Raw genomic sequence first — 17,171 nt, forward strand, 5'->3', positions numbered from 1 at the left:
TTGGTTATAAAACTATATTTTTTACTATCATATGATCCATTACTCAAGTCACGAGAACAAGCAATCTAAAAAGCCTTAAAGCCTATTTGATACAACAACTTGATCTCCAAACCCACATCCACCTATTAGACTTCCGAAGAATCATTGTCAAAGCTAAACTAAGAGTTGGTAGGAGACATAACCAAACAAAGAAAAAAGATTTTTTTTTACTACACAAGCAGTGCTCTAAAAGTCTAGTTCCTATAGTTTTGGAAGTAAACAGGGAGGACTCTCTTTCACATCTTCACTCATATGGGTACATGATTCCCGCATTAAACAGCATCTCTGGTTTTCCTGTTAACTAGTGGAGTCCATTCTCTTCGAGAGCTGCGAGGATTGGGTTGGCAGAGAGGAAGGTACAGGAGCAGAGCCATTGGCCTTGAGAGAAGGAGTGGCTTCTCCAGTAACGTTGAGTCTTGATGATCCCAACTCTTTTGAAATTGAAGGATCTTCTTGGACCTCTCTTTGCAGCATTTCCATTCGCCTTAAGGAAGGTACTTCACCTTTGCAGTACTTTCTCCACATATTTCTGTATGCGGATTCAAGAGCAACAGCAAAAGAAGGACCGTTACAAACAGGAGATCCCGCCATTAGGTCCCGAAGACTCATCCTCAGTTTTGAAAGAGCGGTGACATCAGAAGCTAGATCAACAGATAACTGCACATACTCATCCTCGTCTTTAGCAACCAGGTGTCCTAAGCCTGAATCAAAGAAACGGCTGCATAAGCTAAACAATGTCCTGAGTAGTAACCAATTTTGGCAAGACCGAGAGCTTACCAACTTTACTGAGAAGACTGACACCAACATTATGAGCATGTACTGAACCAGCCATAGTAACACATGGAACTCCCATGTAGAGAGATTCACAGGTAGTAGTCGTTCCAGCATAAGGGAATGTGTCCAAACTGCATAAAAATGTGAATCAGATTCATATGTAAATTCTATTAGCCTCATCGTATTCAGTAGTACAATGTATCAAAACTGACCTTATATCCATTAAGGAATAAGCTTGCATATGATCGTGGTTGAAAAGAATCAACGGCAATAGATCAACCCGCTTTGATTCCAACCCAAGCTGCTCCAGCGTCGTGAGAAACCTCTGCCTGATGCTGTCGCAGCAGAAAGGTTTGCATTTTACCACCAGACGAGAATTGGGAACTGCACACAGTATCCTAGCCCACACTTGCAGCACCTTAGGAGTGATCTGATTCCAGAAAACGCAGAGATAAAACCATTAAAAGAAGAGATACTCTGGGAGGTTGGTTAGTGTGTACGATCCAAGGACAAGTATATCTAACCTTTGCGAGATTGTTGAAACTACCAAATGTGACAAAGCCATTGGAAAGAGCGGGTGTTGGACAAACAGGACCAGCCTCGGGAGATGGTGTATAGCAAAGAAAACACTCCGGAAGCCTAACCAGCTCCTCCACCTGTCTGCAATTAAATACACAGAAAAAGAGACACTAAGGATTCTATGTGGATTCACTCTGAAACCCAAGAAAACCATCCTGTTATGAACAAGAACGTACTTCTGTTTGGTATCTGGTGGATCAGCCAACGAATCAGTAATTCTGTAATCAACAGTGGGCAGACCCGTAGTATTTGGATAGCCGATCCAAGTAACCTGATATTTTAACCAGTAAAAGTAAACTTGAAATGAAAATTTCCACAAAAAAAGTTCCTAAAGAACAATATGAGACAATATTATAGATCCTCTCTCACCTGAAGAGGTGCTGGTCTGCAGGCCATTGTTCCCAACTTGTTGTTAGCAGTATGGCCAGTGAGTTCTACCAAAATGTCGATTTTGTCTTCTCGGACCATACTTGCAATCTTTTTCTCATCTATTCCGTATATATCTTTCCAAACTCCTCCTTTCTTCAACACTTTATCCCTAAACCTGAATGTTTTTGCATCTGCCTGTAGAACCATGAGAGAGAAAGGATCGCTCAAAGGAGAAAAAAAAAATGAATTGAATTGCTTTTACATAAAACATAATCATATATGGAGAAGCTTTTTCAAGAAAAACCATACCTTAACTACCGCTGAATAAACCACAACTTTGTATTTTGTGTAATCATGATGCGTGAGGGGCGCTTCGATGAAATAAGATACTGAATGAGTGAAGAAATCCGGGGAGATGTATCCGATGATGATAGGTCGATCTGGATCTTTAAGATTGTCCCACGAAGTGTACTGTGGGTGTAATCTTGTGAAACGCCAACCCCAGTCTCTGTGTTCATTAAGAGTTTCTCACTGCAAGTCCCATAAAAGTAACAGAACCAAAACCCAAACGTCTCATAATATACATGTTATTAACCTGTGCGCCTCATATAGTTTGTCATCGAGTCCTTCATTTATGTAGTTCATGGCAAGCAATCGATTCTACATAATGGAAAGGTAGGTTTTAAACACATACGTCAAATCACAAAGAGCACAGTAAAGTAGGCAATTTACCTGGCCTGCATTGCGAGAATCTGGATCTATCTTAAGGCATTCCTCATAAGCATCAATAGCCGCCGTTATATTTCCAGCGTCTCTGTAAAGAACACCTACATTTGAATCGCACCATGAACTGGTTAGAACCGAAACTAAACACCAACTAGCTCCAGGAAAGTAGGAAAAAAAAGACTTTCATCTAAAATTCATAATTTACAAGCAGTGATCTCACGTAAGGAACTAAACAGAAGAGAGGAATCAAACCTAAGTTGTTAAAAGCTTCTGCATAAGTGGGATTAGCAAGGATTGCCTTTTCGATCATGCTGGCAGCAGCATCCATTTTTCCCTGTAAAATCAGAGGAATTAGCGTCTATTGACTTTATAGATTCTATCAAGAAAACATGAAGCCACATTTGATCAAACCTGGACTGTGTAGACGACACCGAGGTTATTAAGCGACTGTGCAAAATTTGGTTTGATTGACAGAGCCATCTACATAGGTTAGGAGTACTGTTAGTCACACAAGAAATGAAACAATCATGAAACTGCTGCAGATTGCGCATAAATAATACCTGGTAACACTCCACAGCTTTATCAAGGTTGTCACGGTCTTTGTAAAGTACTCCCAAATTGTTGCAAGCCTCAGCACAATGTGGATTGAAGTGGAAAGCAAGCTCATAGAAGACAATTGCCTGCGCATAGAGAACACAATCATGACCACATACATATTTCATTATTTACTTCCACCTCTAATTCTAATAATTAGGAACTACGTACAGAGTTTTGTATTGATTATGAGAACATGGACAGAAGGACGCAGCTATAGGTAGACAAACTTAACAAGATATAGATAATTATATCATGCAAATAAACGATCCGAAGAATTTAATAAACACGCACACAATTACTGACTTACATAAATGAAAAAATCACAAATTAAATACCATGTCAAACTTCAGCATTTCACCATAAGCGACCCCAAGATTATACATAGCATCTGCATAGTGCCAGTTATAATAGAGAGCCTTCTTGTAATACGCCACTCCTTGGCTCACATCGCCTTCAAGTTTAACCTGAAATATCATAGTCAACTCAGATGTGCTCACAACTACTCACCAAAGAAGCATATTCCAATGGCAATGCCGTGACATAAGTAAAAAAGCATTATTACCTTTGTTCCTAAATCTGTCAGAGCTATGGCCATATTATTCTTGGCAATCTCAAAGTTTGGAGATACAGCTAGACATCTAATGGGAGAAGAAGAAAATCAGTGCCACAATTGTACCTTCAACAAAGTAGTAGTAAAATAACAACCAATACTTAGCAATGAAATAAAAGATATGTTACCTCTCATAACAGGTGATTGCCATCTCCAAGTCACCACGGTTCTTATAGATGACGCCCATGTTACAATATGCTTCTGCATACATAGGCCTCTCAAGTGCAGCCTTCTCGTAGCATCCCAACGCACTGTCATATTGCATCATTTCGGAGTACACAACACCCAAGTTGTAATATGCAGGCTGCATAACAAAATTTTAGCGTTATGAACGAAAGGATCCGTCAAATGGTTCCAGGCAAACCACATCAAACAGAATGAAAAATGTAGAGGATCAGAAAAATTTACAGCATAGCGAGGGTCAATCTTAAGGGCTTCGTAGTACTTTTGAATTCCCTCCTGCGTATTCCCAGCCAGCTTCAGGCTAGTTCCAAGGTCGGTCAACACAATAGCTAAACACTCCGCTGCTGGCTTGTATGATGCGTCTGCCATCAGTGCTTTCTGGTACGACTGTACAAAGTATGACCATTTTAAGTTAAGAGATTGTCACTCAAGCTAAATCAGCAATTCAGCATAGATAGAGGGGAAAGCTAATATCAAACCTCAGCAGCTTCTACGAGCCTCCCTTCTTCTTTATGAAGTATACCACAGTGCGTGAGGGCACAAGCATTACCCGGATCCAACCTAATCGCTTCGGAAAAACAATCAAAAGCTAGATTCCCTTTGTTCTGCGTCTGCAAGCATATCCCTTTCCCAATGTGAGCTTCGACGTTCTTGCAGTCTTTCTCCAGAATAGTCTCGTAGAGAGCAAGCGCATCAGTAAACTTGTTTCTCGCCCGAAGAATGTTGGCGTAGGAAAGTGTATCATTATTCCCTTGAGTAGCCTTTGGCGTTGGAGACAAAACTTCCGTGGTGGGAGAAGACCGAGAACCATTGGCAAAACCATTCTCTACAGCTGGTGACCTCTCCCTCTCAGTATTATCTTCTATCCCAACCATCTCCTGAGCCTTAAAAAAATTACAACTTTACATAAAAAATAAAGTTCCGATGAAGCTAAAGCTTTGATCTTTCACAGTATCAGCATCAAACACATCACATTCAGTTACAAAAACCCCCAAGATCACATCACACAAAAACCCTAAAAATCCAAGCTTTACAAAAGCACTTACGGGTGAGCGCGAGAGATGAACTTTTGTATGTCTAGTGATGAAAGTCTATAGCCGCTAGAGACGAAATCGAGCGGCTGAAGAAGGGGGAAAGGAGGAATGATCACGGCGAGTATGCATAGAGGAGGCTGATCTCCACCTCGCTCCGCCGTGAGAACAGAAAGCGTTGATCGGTAAGTAGCAACACTTAGGGATTTATAGCTCTCGTGAGCCCGAACCAAATCAATGGAGAGGTTTGCAATTGGACGGAGCGGAGGCGGAGGCGGAGGCGGCGGCGTAGCCTCTGAGCTCCCGGGGGGGGCAAGGCAAAGCGGGAGGTATGAGGTCGGTCCGAGACAGCTGAGAGAGGCAACGTCCTCTCGTGGCTTTATTTTTTATTTTTATTATCGAGTAATTGTGGTTAAATACCTGAATTGTTAAAATTTACTCTTCGCGTGCAAAAAGAGTGGGCAATGAACAGAGAAGGTGGCACAAGTGGGCGTCAAAATAGTTAGGATTGTGTCGGCCCACTTGCGTTTTGCGTTCTCGTTCTTACTTTGGTTTAGCGATCACTTTGTCTCCTAGTGATTTGCAAACTAAATGTCAAATCAGTTTGGAATAATAACTGGACCATGCTTTGGTTAAAGTCAAGAAAACATTATGCTATTTATAATTTCGATTATCCAAAGAGACTTATTTACTGCATGAACAAAACAAACAACTTTTAAACAACACCATATGTAATGTAGGAAGCTAGGAACCAACAATTGCTTTGTGTTGATGTTGATGTCGATGTTGTCAATGTGTCGCCACTCCAATTTAAAACCCACCAAAAATGCTTTAACTGAAAACAGCATAACAATGTGTATTGCTAAAATTAGGGCTCAACAATCTTGACAAACAAAAATTGTAGTATGATTTATACAGTGTGAATAATGCACCAACATTTCGGTCTGTAAAGCAAAACAACAAAACAAAACTATTATTGAGTATATTCAACTGAGAGTTTCATGTGATTTGTATGAAAATGACAAATCTACTGTTATTCAAACATGAATTTTAAAAACTCATTTAAAATCTACTGTTATTGAACTTAACATTTTTCAGAGTACTCTAGAATCCACTGTTATTGAAAATATTTTAAGTTGTGGAGTTTTAAAGTTTTCGGGTGATTTTAGGGTGTTTGGGTGAGATTTTTTAGTTAAAAAAAAAATAAAACCCAAATCATATGGTTTTAGGTATATTCTAGAGTGGTTTAACAAAAATCACATAAATCTCTGCAACTTATTGAAATCATCTAAAATTTCAATAAAAATCAAATCACCTCAAATGTTATATTGAATACACCCCCCCCCCACCCCCTTCGTTAGATGAATAATGATAAAGAGTTGCATAACCTAATAGAAATTTCTTATATGTCTGCTCTCCCCTTTTTAAAGTTGTATTTCTACAAATTGATTGTATAATAATTTATAATAATTTTAAATTAAACTAGAGTTTGACTTGTGCATCCGCGTAGATTTTAGTTTTTTTTTGTAAAATTGTTTAGTGACTTTTTAAACATATGGATTATTTGTCTAATATTAAGTTCATATAAACCTACATGGACCTGTAAGAATCTGATTCGAACTCCGTCCAGAAAATTTGTTATATGCGAACAGAGTTTTATTTTAAAATAAATAAGAAAACAATCCACGGTTTGTACTATGAATATCTTTGTATAACTAACTATGTAAACAATTAAAAATATATATTTGTTAACCGGTTTGAATTTTTATCACGAAATGGAGTAATTTTATTCAAACCTAAAAAATTATTATGGTTAATACGCAAAATGAATTATGTCGAATTATTATGATAAATGCAATTAATGAAGTAGTTTTAAAAAAAATGAAAAAATGTATGTAAAATATATAATAGTTATGTTTTGTAATTCTGTGATAAATAAAATCGAATTAGTTAGAAAAGACAATAAATGAAGTGTTTAGAATTAATTAAAAATGAATGAAAATATGTAAGAAACCACTTAAAATTAGGCAAGTATTACTTTGTATTTCAATTTCAATAGAATAAATATCATAATATCCAAAATTGAATATCATGATCAAGTAAGTAAGATTAAATGTTCATCAATTAAAAATAATCATAACCTTCATAGTAAAAAAAAAAAAAAAACCAAAAGGATTAGAACCAATGAATAAGAAAACCAAATTGAACCGGGTGTTGGTTTGGGTTAGACATTGCGTTTCGGTTTCGCTCCCACCCAACCCCCGAGTCCATTTCCTTCCTTCTCTCTCTCTCTCTCTCTCTCTAGGTAACAACGAAATCTCACCGTCTCTTTACGGTCACCGGCGATCGGTCAACAGTCGACCTCCGTTAGCCACAACTTTCCTCAATCGCCGACATGCCGATGACTATCGAAGGTAAAAAATCACCTCTCTCCGCTCTCTCTTATTATCTCCCTGACAGAATCGGGATCAGATTCGATATTGATTCCCCCTTTCCTTCAATCTCTCCTTGCTTGATGCGGATATCTTCTGGAATGCTCGAATTGATGTTTTTGGTACAGTGTAAGTTTTAACACTCGAAACCTCTTTTATGTTGCTTTTGTTGTTACATAATAGTGTATTATAGAATTATGTTTCTTTTTACACAGACTTGCTGGACTTGCCTTCATGTTTTCATCTAGTATCCTCCTTCAGATCCTGGTATGATTATAATATTATTATTAGCTTTAGTTCTGTAACTGTAAGCCAAGGCTTTAGATCATTCTCCTGGTTACTAGACTTATTATTAGCTTTACGTAGCAGAGCTGTGGTTATATGTCTATTTTTGTACATGTGGAAAATGTTTTCTGGCAGTGGAACATTTTGAACCTTCTCCTGTTCTGCATATCTCAAAGTTTTGAGGTTTACTCTCTTGTATGTTGATTACTAGATTTGGACTTCAAAAACCAAAATAACATTGAGAATCGTTATCCCATGTCACTTTCCCACGCTAGCCGACGTGGACTTTAGTTTATGCTAAGCTGGAAAACTCAACTGCAACCTCTATGAGGGCAATGTCTAACTTGCTAATGACTTTATACTTTCTGAATAACTTCTCCAAATCCAAACACTTTCCCTGCTGATTGATTTAGGTCTAGTTTTTTCTTTTGCAATTCGATAAAGAGAAGCAAGCTTTGTCAGATTTTTCGTATTTGATAAGTTTATCATATGATTCTCATCTTACTGGATTGTATCGTTTGATGACAACACAAACTCTAGTCATCTGAGCGTTTCGTTGGGTCTAATTGTCAGGCGTGTGCGATATATGGTAACTGGTGGCCAATGCTGTCAGCACTCATGTATGTGGTTGTGCCTATGCCATGTATGTTCTTTGGAGGAGGCTCAACACAATTCCTTATTAGTCGAGATGGTGGAGGGTCAGTTAACTATATAGCCTTTACTACTAATCCAAAAGATTACAAAACATCAATCAGTAACCACGTTTGCTCATTGGTAAAACGCAGGTGGATAGATGCAGCGAAGTTCTTGACAGGAGCATCAACGGTGGGAAGCCTGGCGATTCCAATCATTTTAAGGCATGCAGGAATGATTGAAACCGGTGCAATGCTGATAGAATTCACGTCGTTCTTCATATTCATATGCACCGTCATGTGTTTTCACCGGGCTAGCCTCGATGATGATTGGTAACAGATAAGTTGTTGTATGTTATTTACTAATTGGACTCGCATGAGAAAGAGAAAGAGAGAGGAGAGAGTTGAAGTGTGATGTGTTGTCTCCTCCTTTTGTAAAGCTTTGTATCAATCAGTGTCTCTGTAAAAAACTATTCATAGTAGTTAATGTGATGCTTTGTGTTTTTCTTTATAAGTTTTGTAACAAGTAACAAAGACTCAACAAGTCTATAAAGGGTGTGGCCTTGGACTTCTTCTAAGGAGATGGTAACCACGGACAAGGAACCAATCTCATTCTCAATAAGGAGATGGTACTCTCACAGACAAGGAACCAACCTCATTGTCACCTGGGTCAGGGCCTATTTTCCCTCTTTGAACACAAGTTACACAATAATATAGCATTATTTCCTCGTGGATACAAAAGCCCATGGGCCTAATATTGAGCCCAATAAGGGTAAAATAGTTTCAATAGAACTCACCCTCACACCCTGCATGTATATATATCCTCGCGGATCTTCCCTAATCTCATAAACTGTCTAGCCGTCTGCTAGTGTTCGTCTTTGCAATTTAGGTTTCGTCTTTTTGTTGTTGTTCAAAAAAAAGGTTTCGTTGTTGCTTAATCTTAGTTTTGTTCTGTTGCTGTGAAAGTGTTTCTTAATTCTTTGGTTTATTCTTTTTTTCTGGAAGCGGCGAGGATGATGATTCAATTAGATGTGCGAATGGTTTCATTATGAGCTTACAAACTTAATTTGGCAATTATTAATCTGACTTCGCCGTCATCTTCTTTGTGTTTTTTTTTTAATTCTCTTGTAAATTGGAGGAATGGATTGTGAGTGATGATTCAATTAGATGTGCGAATGGTTTCATTATGAGCACACAACACTAAATTTGGCAATTTTTATCTGACACTTCCGTTCCTCCCAATATTTTCCCAGATTTTTAAACCCAATTTATTTTATTTTCTCGTTATGCCGATAGTGTATGGGTTATTTTTCCCCAACCTGTGAATTTGATGATAGACATATACACCGTAGTCACGGACAGTAAAGAAAACTCTGCTAATCGAACAACAGAGTTACATTGGTAACAAAGATGAGCATAGGCCTAAATGTAGGTCGACAAGGACAATATGTGGGATATTATTTGTTCTAATTTGTCAAATAGAAAGTTAAAAACAATCCAGTGTCAAATAAAAATTTGCAAAACTAGACATCATTTTGTATAAACGAGAAGCAAAAAAAATATTGTATGCTGCTTTGGTATCATCAGCCAAGTATTCACTGTGGGAGAGCAAGCTGTTAGCCGAGTGTTCAAGTAAAATTCGAAATCGGAAAGATGTGCTGTTGTTTTTTGTCACCTCCAAAGTCTCTTTTGTCATCTACTCCTCGAAGAAATCTTGGAAGAAGTCTGCATTGTTTTTTTACTAAATGTTCTCTTCTGCCGTTTGAGAACTAATGCTACCCACGGACTCAAAATGTTAGTGAATTTCATATTAGAATTGTTTTGGTATTGTGGCCACATTCGATTTAAAGATTTTTTAGTTGGAATACAATCTTAGTGTAACACTAAATTTTGTAAATCATACAATCAGTAGTCTCTATAGCTAGAGAAATTGTTTACATTAAGCAATAACAAAACTAAACCAATTAAAATATTTGCGGTTTACCATAGCAAAACAGAACAATGAGATACAACACCATCAGACAGGAGCTAACAGGGCCGAAGCCAGGGAAAAAATTAGTGGATGCATAGTGCTGATAAAATATATTATGTATGGAAATTAATGTGATTGTGGGTTGCATTGAACACCCTACCACAAGATCTACTGGGTGCATTCTCTACCAATTGAACTAATTTAACATAATTATTCAATGTAGCATGACAATTCTTAAAACATTACGGGTTGCACTTGCACCTAGAAGCGCCAACTTAGCTTTGCCCCTGGGAGCAAACATAACACATAAACAACAATTATTATCGCTGAGCAGTCTTTGAACTCAACGCCAATCATGTTAAGAAGTGAAATGAGGTTTTGGAAATTAGAGAACGCCCGTGATTGAAACCTCAACTAAATTTTAGCTCTTACGCCGGAAGCAGACTAGTGTTGAAAATTCTTTTGGTTAGTGTTTTCACTCCGCACTACATCAATCAAACGACAACGTAACTAGGAATATGATTTTCTTATAATACTTTTTTTTGCATGATAACGAAACGACGACGTAGCAAGGAAGCCAAGAGGTGAGGGTAATCACGTCAATTGACACAGTGGTTTCGACGTAACCCTAATCTATAAAGTTGATTTGTAAGCGCCGAGTGTATATCACGGCCACAGCTTCCAGAGACGAGCAACATCCAAAAGCCCCTAGCATTTCGTCTCTCGTCATCCATCGTTGAACATGGTAAGCTCTTTCTCTCCAATCACTAATCTAGAAACTTGTTAGGATCCGAACTCTGCTGTCAGATTATTTCTTAGATTCCACTTAGGTTATCTATATCCCGATGTTCCGTACCCGTAGATTCTTCTCTTCATATCCGTTTTGATCTTTTATAGTCGAGGAGAAAGACCAGAGAGCCCAAGGAGGAAACCGTCACTCTCGGACCAGCTGTTCGTGACGGAGAGCAAGTGTTCGGTGTTGTTCACATCTTTGCTTCTTTCAATGACACTTTCATTGTAAACTTTCCTCTTTGATTCTCGCTGCATGTTTATTATAATATCACTATACCAGTATATATGTTGACTCTCTTGTCAATTTTCTTTGCAGCATGTGACTGATCTTTCGGGAAGAGAAACTCTCGTTCGTATCACCGGTGGGATGAAGGTGAAGGCAGACCGTGATGAGTCCTCTCCTTATGCTGCTATGCTTGCTGCTCAAGATGTTGCTCAAAGATGCAAGGTTAGCAAACTTATTCAGGATCCATGCTTTTTTTTAATAATGATTATCCTAATAATCTTATAATGCGATATGTGACAGGAGCTTGGCATTACCGCGATGCACGTGAAGCTCCGTGCCACTGGAGGAAACAAAACCAAGACTCCAGGCCCTGGTGCTCAGTCTGCTCTCAGAGCCCTTGCTCGTTCCGGCATGAAGATTGGTCGTATAGGTAAGAAAGAAACTCAACACTCTTTTTTTTTTTTAAGTTAAGATAATTGTGCGTTTTGGTTGAGAGGAGTCTTTGTTGAATGTGTATTGTGCAGAGGATGTGACTCCAGTTCCCACCGACAGTACACGTAGAAAGGGTGGACGTAGAGGAAGAAGACTTTGATTTCCTTATGGTACTTCAAGTTGTGCCCTTGACTCTGTGGTAGTTTCTTGGGTTCACACTTCGAAGTTGGTTTGCGTCTCGTTCCATTTTATCTTTCATGTTACTTCTAAAACATCATAAGTTGTGTCTTTCTTTAACGTTGTAACTTTTGCATTTGCAGTTTTGGGAATGAGAAAAAGTTAGTGACTCTAATCACGTTGTGTTATTATTACTTACTCTTCTCTCGCCTCTTATCTACTCCCTCATCATGTTATATAGGTTTCATTAATAATCCCGTGGATAAAAGATTTTCAATTAACTTTTCGATCAAATAATTAAACTTCATTGGCCAGTTTAACTGTAAATAAATGTTGTTAGGCAAATATGGGGAGGCAATAAAACATAGAGATAATAATGATTTCGATACCAGTCATTCAACAAGGGTGTTTGGTCTAGTGGTATGATTCTCGCTTCGGGTGCGAGAGGTCCCGAGTTCGATTCTCGGAACACCCCTTATATTTTTTCCTTGAGCAGGCGTGAAACCCTTTTGGGCCTCACCAATAACACTGGGCCTTAAACGACGCCGTTGATTAACAGACCGACGTCAGACTTTTTTTTTTTTGCTTATTCTCTCTCTCTGGAATCATTCGAGTTCGTTCCGAGCTGAGCTGAGCTGAGAAAAACCCTAATCTCTCCTCCTTTTCCATCGTCTTCTCCGATTCTGCAAGCATGAGTCGATCAGGTCAACCTCCGGATCTCAAGAAGTAAGCTCTCTTCGCCACCTATTCTCCTTTCGATTTTCGACTCTTCTCTTTAATTACAACCACCGGATTCTTCTTCGTGATTCTGATTATATTCGTTGTGGTTTGATGTGATACAGGTACATGGACAAGAAGCTCCAAAGTAAGTTTAATCTCTTCTTCCACGCTTAAATTCGCTTGCAGCTCTTAATAGCCATACAATTTAATTTGTTTGGATTGTTGGATTTTGTGAATTAATTAAAGTAATTACAGCTTTAGTATATGATACAATGCTATAAGTTTAGCATAGATCTTGCGTTCATATGCTTCTTCTGGTTCAGCGTTGTGATTGCTACTTTTAGCTATTTGCTTACACTGGTTACAAATGGTATATTATATAGATAGATTATTTGTTCTTGTTTCTTTTTGAAACTTTGCTAGAGTTTGTTTGTCGTTTTCATCTTATTGTATCTTGTGGTATGGTCTCATTTACTTTCTTTCTCTCAATTGTAGTTAAGCTGAATGCCAACAGAATGGTGGTTGGAACTCTCCGTGGGTTTGACCAGTTCATGAATCTTGTTGTGGATAACACTGTTGAAGTCAATGGTGATGACAAAACTGACATTGGCATGGTGGTACGTGTCCCTCTGTCTCTTCTTTAAAACCCACACGAATCTCTTAAGAGTAGTGGTAGTCTTTTTCATCATTTGTCATGTTTTAATTATATTCCATGATTCTTGGATGCAGGTGATAAGAGGAAACAGCATTGTCACCGTTGAAGCGCTTGAACCAGTTGGAAGATCTTAGCTTTCTTATTACTTTGCACTATCCGTCACCATCTTCTGTATTTTGACTCTCTGTATTGAAACTTAATTAGTAGACTATCAACATGAATCTACCTCGACCAAGTTTGATATGATGATGAATTCCTCTTCTTTGTTTACTCTTGTGTTCTGAAGTTTCTCTCTACTGTTTTTGTAATTACTATCCTTGAGTTATGAACTGTGGCAGGTTAAACGGGTCTCTCTAGGTTCTATATTCCTTACAATTTAGAGTTTTGGTTCCTACAATTAAAGATGCATTGCTACACCCTTTTACAAAAGAAAAAGACAACAGGAGAAAAGCTAAGTTTTATTGGGCCAAACCTCAAGCAAAGCAAAAGCCCTTTGTTGTGGGGACTTGGAGTTTGGGGTAAATAAGCTCCAAACGGTTGCAATGTGCTTTATTACTACTATACCAATCTTTTTCCTTTCCACACTTTTTTTTAGTGAGATCATAATTATGCCGTTTGGCTCCTCTGTTTTTGATTGAAAGCTGCTTTAAGAAGTGAAAGCGGAAGGAATAAAGGAAGACATGTGCCCCCACGAAGCCTTGTTGTTAGGCAAATGAGAATGAAAATGATACATTTCGAATCTAACAGCAACAACACGTAACATACAACGGAATGTTCGGCACACGTGGGGGTGATGGTCTAATACCAAGTGCCATTCTTCTTATCGTTATTATATATCAACAACATAACTTATAAGTCACATCTACCACGAACTATCATGACTCATATGTACTTTATTGGTAGAAAAGTAGGTATTTGTGTTTTGTCTACAAAATTCTTCTAAACTTATGTTGCAAGTCATCTACTACGATTTGGAAGTAGGTATTACTGTCTGTATCTATGGTCGGGGAATCTCAAACTCATATAACACAAAAACATAATTTACATCTCTACAACAACTAATCCGAAAAGAACTTTCACCAACTTCACTATTCTTTTCCTTTTTTTCTTTTGCACCTTTCTCTTTAGTTATGGGGAAGAGGTAAAAAGTCTTGTAGATGGCTTCCCTACAACGGTAACTAAAGTATTTTTATCAAAATTCGTGGACCATACCGACCATTGCAAGTAACTAAAAGAATCACACTAGATGCAAGTTGTTTAATGAAACTTCACCATACTATTTGGATTTCTTCAAAATCTGATTAATACTTATCAATCAACAAAAAGTCGCACAAACTGGTCTTACTTACTGTAAATAATATTTTACTGTTTTTTCTCAACTGATTCTACTGTAAAATTTCACCATTGAATGAAAAGGAGTAAATTAATACTCAGAATTTGATACTCCCTCTGTTCCTTGATAATAGACTTTCTAGAAAAAACGTTTGTTTCAAAAAGATGTATTTTTTGTGTTTTCTATGAAAAAATTGTAAATTTCAAGAAAATTAATTGACTTTACTGAATTACTATTGGTTAAAAGTTATTGAAAATTGAAAATTACAGAAAACGATACATTTAATATGGTAGTTTAATGTGTTTTCTTAATATGTGTAAAAATACTAAAAAATTTATCTTTTAGGAAGAGAGGGAGTAATATTTAGTAAATCTGAATTTGATATTTCACATGGTAACAAAAGCTAATACTTCTTCTGCTTGATATTCTTCTTGGAGCTGAGGCAGCAACAGCAAAATCATATTAATAAAGAGAGAGTTAAAAAAGACAGCTCGAGCTTCACCTTCCTCGTTAGCCCTTCATCATCTTCTCTCACCTAACTCCACCACTCTCCTCTCTCTGTGTAGAAGAAGAAAGATTGAAGTGTGATAATTACAACCCACCAACTAAAAGTCTAAAAACCCTTTCTTGAATTCAACTCTACGCGTCGCTTACTACCCAAAAAGTTTCAATCTTTCTATTCCCCAACAGCCATCATTAATTAATCCATTTACTAATCTCCTTCCCCCATTAAAGATTGTCTCTTTAGTACCCTCTGAGTTTGACCACCTCCACTGTTCTTTCCCTCGAGAGAGAGAGAGTACCCATCACTCCAAGTCTTGATTTTTAATAAGGATAAAGATGGCTAGAGTGCTAAAATCGACCCAATCATGCCACTTCCCTTCACCTTCAAGCTCATCTTCTACATCATGTGGAGGCAATGATGGTAACAAAGACCCACATTCTCTTTTTAACATTCCCCTCGAGGAAGAAGAAGAAGAAAGAAGCGAGAAAGAGAGAGAAAGATTCGAGCTTTCGTCTTCATTAGAGACTCTCGCTTCTGCTATCAGAAAGTCTTTAATCGGTGGCTGCGTTGGCGAAGAGATAAATCTTTCTTCAATGGAGATTGGTGTCCCTACAGACGTTAGACACGTGGCTCACGTCACCTTCGACCGTTTCCACGGCTTCCTCGGCTTGCCCGTTGAGTTCGAACCTGAAGTCCCTACACGCCCTCCTAGTGCAAGGTTTCGTTTTGCTTTTAATCTTTAAGTAAAAAGTAAAAAACAGTTTCTTGAAATGTTAATTTCTCTTTGCAGTGCAAAGGTGTTTGGTGTCTCGACCGAGTCAATGCAGCTGTCTTACGATACTAGAGGGAACGTTGTGCCTACGATACTCTTGATGATGCAGAGTCACTTGTACAGTAGAGGAGGGTTAAGGGTGGAAGGGATCTTCAGGATTAACGGTGAGAATGGTCAAGAGGAGTATGTAAGAGAAGAGTTGAACAAAGGTGTTGTGCCTGATAACATTGATGTTCATTGCTTGGCAAGTCTCATTAAGGTATATAGTTGGATGATCTTACTCTCTCTCTCTTGTTGTTGTTTTTTTTTTTTACTTACGGTCTTTTTCTACTTAGGCTTGGTTTAGGGAGCTTCCTACTGGTGTGTTGGACTCGCTCTCGCCAGAGAAAGTGATGGAGTCTGAAAGCGAAGAAGACTGTGTTGAGCTTGTGAGGATGCTTCCTGCAACGGAAGCTTCTTTGTTGGATTGGTCAATCAATCTGATGGCTGATGTTGTGGAGATGGAATGTCTTAACAAGATGAATGCTAGGAACATAGCTATGGTTTTCGCACCTAACATGACTCAGGTTAGTTTTTTGAAACTCTTTTATTTGTGGAGGTTTTGGCAAATGAGTAATGTGTAATTTTGAATGCAGATGTTGGATCCTTTGACGGCTCTGATGTATGCTGTGCAAGTCATGAACTTTCTCAAGACACTTATTGTGAAGACGCTTAAGGACCGGAAAGAGTCTCGAGATAGGTTGGTTCCAGGTTCGAACCCGGGTCCTAGGGACGAGAATGGTGATCAGAGTAGCAGACAGTTGTTGCATCTCATAGAAGCTAACAAGGAGGAAGCTGTAGATACCTTTGAGGTGGAAATGAAAGACAAAGAGGAGTCTGAAGTACAAGAACCTAGAGAGATTCTTGGTGTAAAGTCGTCTCTGATTAAAAGCTGCCAGTATAATAACAATGGAGGTTTTGGAAAGAAGCAGAAAGGTTGGGAGGAGAAGAGGAAGATGAAGAATGCTAGTAGTATTGTGGGACGTGTGAATTACAGAGTTGAGCTTTTTGAAGCTTGGCGGTGAAAAAAAATAGATTCCATTCATTCATGTTCTTGATCCAACTTTTGGGTTTTCTTGATTTTGGTTTCGTGGGATGGTTTTGTTGATGGTTGCTTGTGTATCAAGAGATGCTGCATTTCTGCATATAATGTCAAAGATAAGGTTTTTGCTTCACTTCCTTAGGTTTTAATTTGAAAGGCCAAAGTGTGCATCTTTCCAGGAATGGCCACATGTTCTTATCACACAAGATGTATGTTCATGTCAAATGATCTACAAGGATAATCCCATTA

At 38.2% G+C, this 17,171-nt stretch overlaps 5 protein-coding genes and 3 non-coding genes across 11 annotated transcripts; 7 read left to right on the forward strand and 1 right to left on the reverse strand.

Moving 5' to 3' along the window:
• Positions 1-48: 48 nt before the first annotated feature.
• Positions 49-5,312, reverse strand: LOC103870335 (probable UDP-N-acetylglucosamine--peptide N-acetylglucosaminyltransferase SPINDLY). 3 transcript variants are annotated; one of them, XM_018659339.2, is made up of 18 exons: positions 4,924-5,312; positions 4,357-4,755; positions 4,103-4,264; positions 3,823-3,998; positions 3,647-3,722; positions 3,420-3,548; positions 3,048-3,167; positions 2,899-2,967; positions 2,740-2,821; positions 2,494-2,588; positions 2,357-2,421; positions 2,071-2,269; positions 1,762-1,956; positions 1,569-1,663; positions 1,338-1,473; positions 1,026-1,243; positions 817-944; positions 337-740 (listed from the first exon to the last, which is right to left on the reverse strand). In XM_018659339.2, exons 2-18 carry the CDS (start codon positions 4,750-4,752, stop codon positions 337-339), a joined length of 2,745 nt encoding a protein of 914 aa, XP_018514855.2. In that variant the 5' UTR covers positions 4,753-4,755; positions 4,924-5,312. The 3 variants fall into 3 exon arrangements, with proteins under 3 accessions (XP_033148391.1, XP_018514855.2, XP_009146709.2); XM_009148461.3 differs by having other exon boundaries at positions 4,357-4,761; XM_033292500.1 differs by lacking the exon at positions 4,924-5,312 and having other exon boundaries at positions 49-740; positions 4,357-4,752.
• A 1,547-nt stretch (positions 5,313-6,859) lies between these two features.
• Positions 6,860-8,768, forward strand: LOC103870336 (vacuolar protein sorting-associated protein 55 homolog). Of its 2 annotated transcripts, none has more exons than XM_009148462.3 (4): positions 6,860-7,322; positions 7,556-7,607; positions 8,199-8,323; positions 8,411-8,768. In XM_009148462.3, exons 1-4 carry the CDS (start codon positions 7,093-7,095, stop codon positions 8,592-8,594), a joined length of 591 nt encoding a protein of 196 aa, XP_009146710.2. In that variant the 5' UTR covers positions 6,860-7,092; the 3' UTR covers positions 8,595-8,768. The 2 variants fall into 2 exon arrangements, with proteins under 2 accessions (XP_009146710.2, XP_009146711.1); XM_009148463.2 differs by having other exon boundaries at positions 7,231-7,469.
• A 492-nt stretch (positions 8,769-9,260) lies between these two features.
• On the forward strand, positions 9,261-9,353 carry LOC117134501. Its single transcript, XR_004458686.1, has one exon. It is a non-coding gene; the product is annotated as a small nucleolar RNA Z266 (small nucleolar RNA).
• Positions 9,354-9,396: 43 nt separating this feature from the next.
• LOC117134503 lies at positions 9,397-9,491 on the forward strand. Its single transcript, XR_004458688.1, has one exon. It is a non-coding gene; the product is annotated as a small nucleolar RNA Z266 (small nucleolar RNA).
• Positions 9,492-10,745: 1,254 nt separating this feature from the next.
• Positions 10,746-12,052, forward strand: LOC103870337 (40S ribosomal protein S14-2). Its single transcript, XM_009148464.3, has 5 exons — positions 10,746-10,974; positions 11,127-11,246; positions 11,338-11,469; positions 11,548-11,677; positions 11,772-12,052. Exons 1-5 carry the CDS (start codon positions 10,972-10,974, stop codon positions 11,837-11,839), a joined length of 453 nt encoding a protein of 150 aa, XP_009146712.2. The 5' UTR covers positions 10,746-10,971; the 3' UTR covers positions 11,840-12,052.
• A 207-nt stretch (positions 12,053-12,259) lies between these two features.
• TRNAP-CGG lies at positions 12,260-12,331 on the forward strand. The gene has a single exon. It is a non-coding gene; the product is annotated as a tRNA-Pro (tRNA).
• Positions 12,332-12,395: 64 nt separating this feature from the next.
• Positions 12,396-13,560, forward strand: LOC103870338 (probable small nuclear ribonucleoprotein G). Its single transcript, XM_009148465.3, has 4 exons — positions 12,396-12,582; positions 12,699-12,721; positions 13,072-13,193; positions 13,306-13,560. Exons 1-4 carry the CDS (start codon positions 12,548-12,550, stop codon positions 13,363-13,365), a joined length of 240 nt encoding a protein of 79 aa, XP_009146713.1. The 5' UTR covers positions 12,396-12,547; the 3' UTR covers positions 13,366-13,560.
• Positions 13,561-13,797: 237 nt separating this feature from the next.
• Positions 13,798-17,055, forward strand: LOC103870339 (rho GTPase-activating protein 4). Its single transcript, XM_009148466.3, has 4 exons — positions 13,798-15,787; positions 15,860-16,100; positions 16,177-16,407; positions 16,477-17,055. The coding sequence occupies exons 1-4, from the start codon at positions 15,405-15,407 to the stop codon at positions 16,903-16,905; spliced, it is 1,284 nt and encodes a 427-aa protein (XP_009146714.1). The 5' UTR covers positions 13,798-15,404; the 3' UTR covers positions 16,906-17,055.
• Positions 17,056-17,171: the final 116 nt, after the last annotated feature.

Source organism: Brassica rapa, chromosome A05, assembly GCF_000309985.2.
Source record: "Brassica rapa cultivar Chiifu-401-42 chromosome A05, CAAS_Brap_v3.01, whole genome shotgun sequence".
NCBI lineage: Eukaryota > Viridiplantae > Streptophyta > Magnoliopsida > Brassicales > Brassicaceae > Brassica > Brassica rapa.

Coding starts and splice junctions, on each gene's coding strand:
- LOC103870336 (XM_009148462.3), top strand. CDS start 7,093: ATGAATAAGAAAACCAAATTGAACCGGGTGTTGGTTTGGGTTAGACAT. Junction 7,323..7,555: donor CATGCCGATGACTATCGAAG/GTAAAAAATCAC, acceptor CTTTTTACACAG/ACTTGCTGGACTTGCCTTCA. Junction 8,324..8,410: donor ATTAGTCGAGATGGTGGAGG/GTCAGTTAACTA, acceptor GGTAAAACGCAG/GTGGATAGATGCAGCGAAGT.
- LOC103870338 (XM_009148465.3), top strand. CDS start 12,548: ATGAGTCGATCAGGTCAACCTCCGGATCTCAAGAA. Junction 12,583..12,698: donor CAACCTCCGGATCTCAAGAA/GTAAGCTCTCTT, acceptor GATGTGATACAG/GTACATGGACAAGAAGCTCC. Junction 13,194..13,305: donor AAACTGACATTGGCATGGTG/GTACGTGTCCCT, acceptor TCTTGGATGCAG/GTGATAAGAGGAAACAGCAT.
- LOC103870337 (XM_009148464.3), top strand. Junction 11,247..11,337: donor CTTTCAATGACACTTTCATT/GTAAACTTTCCT, acceptor TTTTCTTTGCAG/CATGTGACTGATCTTTCGGG. Junction 11,470..11,547: donor ATGTTGCTCAAAGATGCAAG/GTTAGCAAACTT, acceptor GATATGTGACAG/GAGCTTGGCATTACCGCGAT.
- LOC103870339 (XM_009148466.3), top strand. CDS start 15,405: ATGGCTAGAGTGCTAAAATCGACCCAATCATGCCACTTCCCTTCACCT. Junction 15,788..15,859: donor ACACGCCCTCCTAGTGCAAG/GTTTCGTTTTGC, acceptor TTCTCTTTGCAG/TGCAAAGGTGTTTGGTGTCT. Junction 16,408..16,476: donor TCGCACCTAACATGACTCAG/GTTAGTTTTTTG, acceptor TTTTGAATGCAG/ATGTTGGATCCTTTGACGGC.
- LOC103870335 (XM_033292500.1), bottom strand. CDS start 4,752: ATGGTTGGGATAGAAGATAATACTGAGAGGGAGAGGTCACCAGCTGTA. Junction 4,265..4,356: donor GGCTCGTAGAAGCTGCTGAG/GTTTGATATTAG, acceptor TACTTTGTACAG/TCGTACCAGAAAGCACTGAT. Junction 741..816: donor CAGTCTTCTCAGTAAAGTTG/GTAAGCTCTCGG, acceptor TCTTTGATTCAG/GCTTAGGACACCTGGTTGCT.